The following is a 9,352-nucleotide window of genomic DNA, read 5'->3' on the forward strand; positions in this document are numbered from 1 at the left end:
GTCACCAGCCTTCACCTCATTGCACCTTCTTTCCTGCATGGGAACCTCCCAAGAACATACACATCTCGGGTCTGCAAGAGAGACAGGGAAGGAACATCAGTGACAAAGATGATATCCCAAAGCTCTTGAGAAGAAATCCACAGCAGTGATTCTTCCTCTGCCCCTAACTTTGAACTCACCAACCGTTCCCTCTGTTTTTTCACCTTGTTTCAGGGCTAAAATCCTCCTGGCACTAGACTTTCAGACTTAACACAGGCAAGTATCCTTTAAAGAAACTCTGGGCATTGCAGCAGGCTACTCCAGCAGCAAAGAGCTCAAGAATGTGCTGGGCAAGAGCTGAGATCACGGAGTTCAAGGCCACTGCACGTATTTCAAAAGAAGAGGTTTCTCTTCCAGTGCTCAGCTACCAATTCAAATACCAATGTCACCCTTCTCCAACCAGCTCAGCTTTCATAAGCCAACAGTAAATTCCCATGATCTCATGCCCCATCTATTGCCCGGAAATCAACAAGTAAATGTGGCAAGTCAGCCATTTCATAAGAATTCTTTTGCACTGCATTATTTATAGAAAGGTTAAGCTTATCTAGAAGCACAAAGTTTTAACCCAGAAGATATAATTAATATTTTTAAAAACTCTCTTCACAATTATCTCATGATAGAAAATGTCTCTAACAAAACCAAAAGATCAAACAATACTAAAAAAAAATACTTTCAGGATTTAAAAATGACCACAAGATAATCAGAGGGGTTTGCAGGAATGATTGCAGTTATTTCTCCAACCATCCCAAAGGGAATAAAAGCAGAAATAAATCTATCAAAGGTGTTGGAATGGGATGACAAGCCTACAGAGAGCAGTGCTAGAACAAGCACAGCAAACACACTCGGGAGGATTTTGCATTGTGAAATCATTGTCATATGCCCAAAAAAGGGCTCCAGCCTCTATTTCGAGTGGCAGTCATCTACTACAACCTGGGTACTGATCTCAAGCTGATTTCCAGTGGGTATCAAACACCTATCAAAAGCTTATGAGCAGTTAACTAATAACAATTTTTCTGATTCAGCTGGGGAATGACTGAAGGACTCCGTATTCCTTATTGTTACTATTTACTTTTATAGGCTCTTAGGACATTAAAATACTTTAATTAAAGTAACCAAACAGAGTCTCTTGAAACATAATTCAGAGCCTCAGTCAGAATTTAGACCAGGAAACATGGACTGGAGTCTTTCCAACCTGAACCCCATGAGCTAAAGCAGGTCTCCATCACCCCACATAAAACAGCTGCCCTTGTGTTTGTGGTAACAGCTGCTCACTGGCTGCCATACAGTGGGATGGTTTGACTGCAGCACCATTCCAGGGAGTGCTAACAGAGAGGGCATATATATTTGTATTTCAACTGGGCACACAAACGGTCTTCATGAGGCAGGAGGTGATGCAGTCATGCCTAAATTTTTGTGGGTACCTCTTTAGCAGTTTACACTGCTTTTAGGAGACTGTTGATGAAGAGGAAGTGTTGAGAAGGTCCATCTGTGGGAAAGCTGTTCCATAACAGCTCATTGCACATGCTGTTACATCTTTCTCCAGTACATCTGGTACAGAGCCATTGCCAAAGACAGAAAACAAAGTGAATTGAAACACTTATCCCACACAAAACAGCCTATGCTTTTAACAGTTTAGATAAATCATGTTTACTTGTTTCCACCAAAGAGCGGCTGCTGTTTTGTTCATCGAGTACATGTAAACAGAAGAACTTGTGTGAGAAACAGGTTCAAAGCAAGAACCAAACACGTCAGCATTCTTATAGACCTTAACAGGATAAGGCTTAACACTCTGTTTAAGCACATTTCTAGACAAACCTGTTAGTAGGAATGGCCAGCCATGTCAGCACTGTCAAATGTTTTAGAAGGCATGTATTTTACTCAATCCCAACTACACCAAACTTGCTAAGCCATGTGAGAAAACACAGTGCCCAGATTCAGTTAGTCAGCAGTGCAGACGAGGCCTCAGGGTACGGTTACCCAGCCCTCGCCCTGCCGAGTTACTGTCCACCAGCTCCTCCAAGGTGCACTTCTGCAGTCACACAGGGCCAACCACGCTCTGCTTATCACACATTCAGACATGCCCAGTGATGGATATCATGGAAAAGCTAACAGCTTCCAAACACCCTTTAGCTCATCTCAGGAAAAACTTACTCATGTAGCTGCACCTTTAACTCCAAAGTTTTTTTCCTACAGTAAAACAGACATCTGTTTCTGGGCAGTGGGAGTATTTCCTTAAGGGTGCAAATTCTGTTTAGCAGAAGCTGTACAGATAATTAAACTGCTATTTCTGGTGGTTATGAATACAGTTGAATACCTACAATGGCTCCTACACGTTACCTCACACACTTCCAACCTTGCAAATTATCTCCTTCACTGAACACATCTTAAATAGGGACTAATGAAGAACAAAACTTATACTATTGGATCTACTTGATTTAATAACTCAATCTGTCCTATTAAGGACAGCAGATCACTTCTCGAAGAAAAAAATAAAAGAATGCAACAACCTGCTCAAATATTGACATTATTAAAAATAAGAAACCCACTGAATTAACATCCTCATGGTCAAAGTGAAACAAGGGCCATTCCATCTTACACCAGAATACCATCATGTGACTTGATGCTCAGAAAAACGCAACTCAACACACCCCCAAATCATATGCTTTCATATATCCTGCAGAAAGTCACAGGATGCAGTGTTCTCTGAAAACAGATAATTTGTCTGGCTCTCAAAAGAACTGCAAGCCTCACTACTGTGCTTAGATACTACATCACAAAATCCTGCTGTGTCACAAAAAAGGTTTGAGCGGAGCTGATTCTATGTAGAGACTAATTACTGTCTAAACTACACTTGTGATCCAACCCCTTCACTTCTCACTGCGTTTCTTCTCCTTGTGGATATGACTTTGGACTCAAACATGACCCTCTAAAATTCAAGGCACGTCACAGGCACTGAGGGGCAGAACTTTACAATTTCAGTAACAATCTGAAAAAGTGAGAAAGGAAACCAAGGGATACCATGTTGTTGTTCAACAGCTCAGTAATTATGGATCAACATCAAGTGGGTGGTAGCTGTAGGTGCCTCCCTGCATAACAGAGCCCCCTTCCCTTCCCTTCCCACTTCCCAGTCCATGCATACACACAAGTTAAAAATGCAAGTACAGAGGAGAAAAAAAGGTACAAATAATGCATATTAAGAGCAACACAAGAAAATAGGGATGGATATTGTGACATAAAGGGCATAAGTGACATAAAGATGGGCAGTACTGTCACATAAACCTGCAAGAATAAAAGACATCAAGAAGACCATTAGAATTATTAAGAGGGTTACAGGATATCCCAAAACAAGCAAGTTTGTGTGCTGCACATAAAATTTGCAGAACAGGACAGCAGGATAAATTGCTCTTTGTTAAAGTAACCTGGTTCTTGGTTTCACAGCAAAGTACTTCCCATGATCAGTCTGGGAAACAGGCAAACTCAGACTCCTGCAGTTTATAAAAAAGCTGGGGGGGAATCAATTTGTTCATAACCAAAGTTAAATATAAACTTCTGCCTCAAAGATAAATCTCTACCAATTACTAAAGGCACAATTAAATCCTAATGCAATGTTTGAATGCAACCAGGAGAACTCTAGGCTGAGGAGCTGCCTGGCTGCACTTCCTCGCTTGGCCCTTGCAGCAACATCAGGGCTTCTGCACATGCACACAAAAATTCCAGAGTGGCAAAAGCGTGAAGCTGAGATGAGTCACTGCTGCTATCAGAAACATACAGCAGTAGGGAAGTTGTCAGGTTCTACAGTGGGAGGGGAAGGAAAATTAAACCACCCCAAACCTTAAGTGCAAACAGGAATTTTAGTTTTTGTCTGCTTAAAGGTCAGAACAAATTGGCAATACTGAAAACCAAACTCATGCTGAGCACTGGATTATGTTCCCATTACAAAAATCTTGCAATAGTTAAAGGTAATTCTTACTAAGTAGAATTTAATCTAGTGTAGACATTCTTCTTTTTGTTGACTTTGAGTACTTCTCTCAGAAATTACACTTCCATTACTTTTTTTTGTTGGAAATGGAAACACTGACTGATTCACATATAAAAGAAAATAAACCTGAGAAAAGTGCTTTAAAACCTTGATATTAAGTACTTCCACTGAAAAGACTGCTAACCCACGACACAAAAATTACATTGATAACTTGAATTCAATAAGGCCATGCCTACACCAAGCACTTGCTGTTTATATGGAGACAAAGACATGGCATCAACAAATTCCTGCAATGATTTTGAAATAATCCCAGAGCATCCCAGGCACGTATCACATGCTGCAGGATCGTGCGTTCTTGAATTCTCCTCCACACGGTGCATGGTGAGACACTCTCAACCTTCAGCTTGTGGGCTCAAACTGCAAAACTAACTCCATCTAAAACAGTCATCTTACTTCAAAGGATATCGAAATGGGATAAGAAACAGTCACAAAAAAAAAGGCAAACTATGCTGCGAAAATGAATCATTTGACCCTCACCTAGCTTATTCCTTAATCTCCAACAGAAGCTTCAATCCAGCAGGATGAAATTTAATCTTGCATAAAGATTTTGTCACTAATTATCACACTGTACATTCTTGACACTGAGCTAAACTTCCAACCCTTTAACACTTCGACAGTCACTTACATTCCTGGCCTTATGGACCTCCTGCATTTTTGTCACACCAAGTGTGAAGGAGAATTCAAACTGACTGCAAATCAATTTATGCTGCCCTTTGTATCACTCAGCTCCCCCAGTTTACTCATCAACACTACTACCATTTGGGTTTTTTCCCTCAACAACTTGTAAATTCTAGTCTTCTGATGTGCATTACGTAGGTTTGTACCAAACCATTTATAATGGGCCATTTCTGCAGCTGATGCAGCTTGTTTTGAACTTTCGTGTGGTATTTCAGCAGTGTGGAGAAAAAAACTGGTGAAGCTCAGGTTACCTGTCTCAGATTTGATTAGGGCAATTTGACATTAGAAAAAGACTGTCAGTGGGTGATTCAAAGAATATCATCTGCCAGGATAGGAACAACTATCTTGTTTTAGTTCCCTACCAAGCTTGTGATGAAGAGCTCTCATTTAAAAGAGGCAACAATAGAGTCAGACCCATTTTACACGCAGACCCTGTTCTGGGCAATCCTGGATGCACACTGCTTAGTGGCAGCACACAACTAGTTCCACTGTGTTATAACACAGACTCAAGCAGCTCTTTAGATATACTCAGTGACCTATTGAACAGCACCCAAGCTGGGTCTTTGCACTATTATTCTTTTCAAGCACATTAAGCTCTATTATCATTCAGATATGTCTGAGCTCCAAGATGAACAGCAGGAATATTTCACAGCTATAAAAGGTTTATCTTCAGAGATAAACAACAACAAAGAGAAAAATTTTGAAAGAGTTGATGTTAATTTTTCAGGAACAAAACTATAATATCAATCACCATATTGACAAGTAGAGTCCCACTTCTCCCAGAAATTAATACCTGATGTCAATGTTATTAAAAAGAGTTTGCCCAAAGGCAAACTGAGGTGGACACCATCCTGCCTTCATCCCTCACCTGGAGCACAACCACTACCCCAAAAACAAGGGGCAGGTGCTTGGACAGTCACACCATGAGCTGCTCCAGGGAACAGACTTCACAAAGAGAAAATACCGGAACGCAGACACTCCATCCCTTACCAAAAACAAAACGAAAAACCCCAAACAAACAAAAAAAAAATCCCAGCAAGTAAAAAAAGGGATTAGCTTCCAGGCAGCTCAGGTCCATGAATGTGCTCACAGGAATGGGGAAGGGATCAGAAAGCTGAGGCCAGGATTGTGGCAGTCCCATTTTAGATCAGTTTAGACTGCTGAAGCACCACACCCTAAGATTACTTTGGCTGAAAAAAGACGGAAAACGACCTGCATCTTTTTATCTACATATTCCGTTCTTTGTCAAATTCTTTTTTTCACTGTATACTTTTTTCTTCTTGAAAAACTGAACTCAGAGAAATAAGCAAGAAAGTTCTTAATAGAAATCACAAAATGTTAGTTCCTGAAATGTCCTTAAGGATATTACTCACCAGAAATCTGATTTCAGTTCCTAAAACTCAAGCTGTGGTTAAACAGAGCTTTCAAAATAGTAACATTGACATTATTAGAAGGAAAAGATGGTATTTCAGAAAACCAAGCTGTGTGTAAGATGACAACAACAGAACTCCAGCAGAAGACAAACATAAAATCACAATAAAGTAGGCCAAGGTATTTTGAAAAGCACCTTGTAAAAGACATAAAGCTAATACTTGGAACATTATTTATTTTATGAAAACCACACAGCTTAATAACCAAAGTGGCTTGTAAAACAAGTAAGCTGCAAATACAGGCCCAAGAATGGATGCTAAAGGCCAGCACCAAAAAGTAAGGCAGCAATTGACCTTAGCATTTACTGCAGAAGAGACTAAAAAGCTCCCTGAAAGCTTGTCTTGACAGGATATATTTAAAGACCTGCTTCTGAGATTCAAGGAAAGAGGCTTTAAAACAAGCCAAGAAAATGACCACTAAATCAACAGGATATGAATGTATTAACCCAAGAGTTATAAAGCACTGCAAAAATATAACTGGTCAACTACTAATTGTGGTATGCAAGTACAGTGCCACTGGTGTTGCTGCAGGTGGCCTGAAAGGACCAATTTCCACTCCAGGTACCATCCAGGGGCCTAATCAACAAATATGTTCGATGTCCTTACCTGAAAAACAGGTAATAATAACAACAAAGTGTGAGCTACTAGACTTGTGGCTAAAGAAGCTACTAGGAAAGTAGTGCCTCATATATATTAGCATTCTGAGAGAACAGGAGTGTGTGGGTAAATACAACAGTTAATGTAGCACACTAGGACTTTTCAAGCTCCCTCACAAAATGCTTTTGCATATTTAGTTTACTGAACAACAGAACAAAGCATTTCATGAAATTCAATGTCTGAAATAACACATGAGGAAAATAAATCTACACAGCAAATTATTTCAGTGTAGTTATTACCACTCCAAAAAAAAAAACTAAAAAGAAAAGAGAGCTTGGAGTGACTATGAAACATCAGAAAGAAACCAAAATCGTAAGCATTCTTCACTATAAATCCATGCTACCTTTGTACCACAAATACTTCCTTGCAGCTCTGGTCATCCATCTCAAATAAATAAAAATATACTTCATGAGATATGAAGTATATAGACAAAAGTAAGGAATAAAGTCATTATTTTTTCCCCATACTAAGAACTATAATATAGACTAATATTTTCTGATTTAAAAAAAAGGATAGTACAAAAGAGACAAATTACATAGGTCTGTAAGTCACTGATGGTGTGAAGAAAATTAATAATTCTTCCATATTGACCATTTCTGACAGAAGAAATTATAAAAGCCTAGAAACAGAAGAAAAGAGGTCTTCTTCTATGCAGTATTTCATAAAACTGAATAGTGCAGGTATGGTGGTAGGTAGGCCAAGAACACAAAAGCTGCCAGATAAAGGTTACACAAATTCATAACAGACAGGTCCTTTAGAAGGCATAAAAATCTGACAGCCCAAGATACAACCTCTGTCCCGAAGCCTCCCTGACTTGCCTGCTCAAAGGACACACTGTGTTTGTTTGGTTTCTGTTACACTTCCTGGAGCATCCACCACTGAACCTCATCCTCCCCAGGTTCCTGCAGTCACCAACTGCTCAGGTCTGCCCAGAACCACAAATGCACCTCAGGTGTGGGAGAGGGGGACAGAGGTGCAGCCTGGACACCCGTAGGGAAATCTGCTGAGAGATCTAAGCCAAAAAAGAAGACTTGGAGCAGTCACCACAGGCCTCCCCAGCTGGAGACAGGACACCTGACTGGGTCAGACATGACCACTGCCTCTCGCAAGAGCTCATCTGCCATTTCAATTATAAGCTTTTGTTTATCGAACAAAAGTTTGCCAACTTCTTCATTGCAAAGCGAAAGCTCAGACACAAAACTGTTTGCGGAAGTTAAATAAGGCAGCAGGTTCTCCCCCATGGCAAGCTTTTCCAGAGGTCACATTCAGCTCCAATGGCTTTGGGCTCTGGCAGCGACTCTCCAAACAGAGCTATGAAGGAAAGCCATTTACATGATTTTGCCCAGAGAGGCTGTGGAGTTTCCCTCACTGGAGATATTCCAAGAACCATCTGGACACAATCCTGTCCCAGGTGCTCCATGATGACCCTGCTTGAGCAGGGAGGTTGGATCAGGAGACCCACTGTGGTCCCTTCCAACTCGACCCGTTCTGTGATTATCCCGCCGTAACAGAACGCAGACTCCTGTGAGGAAAACTCTATAGAAGAACTCGAGTGTGAAGATAACGGGGTCTCACCGGCCCCCTGCAGAGAGCGGTGGCCCCCAAACGCTGCCCATCAGCGATGCCTTCAGCTAAAGAGGAAGGTCTCTCCTCACCCCACACACTCCTCATCGCTGAGCCCTGCTAGAGGTGGGTGTGCCCTCTACCCCCACCCCTAGCATTACCCATCACCATAACCCCTGTAAGAGCCAGGGGTTCCCCTCTCACCACCGCATACGTTACCCCATCACTGACCCCTCTCAGATGCGGGGGTGTCCTCCACTCCCCCGCCCTGTGGCAGTGGTCCCTCCCTCCCCCCCTCCCTCCCTCCCCCGCGGTTGCCGTGGTCGCGCCCTGCCCTCACCATAGCGCTGCGAGCGCGGCGGGCGCCCCAGCGCCTCCAGCCCGCCCGGCCCCCACAACAGCACCAGGGCCGGCACCAGCCACAGTCGGAGCCTCATGGTCCGGGCGCGGCTCCCTCCGACACCGGCCGCCCGCTCGTTCGCATCCGCCCGAAGCAGCCTCGCACTGGGCCCGCCGCCCTCCTGGGCCCGCACCCGGAAGCGCAGCGGCTGCGCGCGGGGCATTGTGGGGGCGGGCGGAGCCGCCATCTTGGGCGGCGGGGGCGGTGCTGAGGGACGTGCGGCCGGGGCGAGAGCGGGAGCAGCGGGCGGGGGGGTTGAGCTGCGGCCCCGGGCAGCCCGTGAGGATCCGGGGTGAGGTCCCTCGGTGCGGCGCGGGAGGAGTCACGGCGGCCGTGCTCTTTAGCGCCGGCTGCGCTGTGAGGGCTTGAGGCGCCGAGTGCTGCCTTCACAGAATCACGGAATGGGTCAGGGTGGAAGGGACCACAGTGGGTCATCTGGTCCAACCTCCCTGCTCCAGCAGGGTCATCTTACAGCACACGGCACAGGATTGCGTCCAGATGGTTCTTGGAATATCTCCAGTGAGGGAGACTCCACAACGTCTCTGG

At 43.5% G+C, this 9,352-nt stretch overlaps 1 protein-coding gene across 1 annotated transcript in view; it reads right to left on the reverse strand.

Moving 5' to 3' along the window:
* ADAM17 (ADAM metallopeptidase domain 17) overlaps positions 1-9,008 on the reverse strand; it is a 33,862-nt gene extending 24,854 nt beyond the window's left edge. Inside the window, exon 1 of the mRNA XM_064650495.1 lies at positions 8,747-9,008. Within this exon, the coding sequence (XP_064506565.1) occupies positions 8,747-8,993 (247 nt within the window). The 5' untranslated portion in view covers positions 8,994-9,008. The remainder of the gene's footprint in view (positions 1-8,746) is intronic.
* Positions 9,009-9,352: the final 344 nt, after the last annotated feature.

The sequence above is a fragment of the Pseudopipra pipra genome, chromosome 3, assembly GCF_036250125.1.
Source record: "Pseudopipra pipra isolate bDixPip1 chromosome 3, bDixPip1.hap1, whole genome shotgun sequence".
NCBI classification, from domain to species: Eukaryota; Metazoa; Chordata; class Aves; order Passeriformes; family Pipridae; genus Pseudopipra; species Pseudopipra pipra.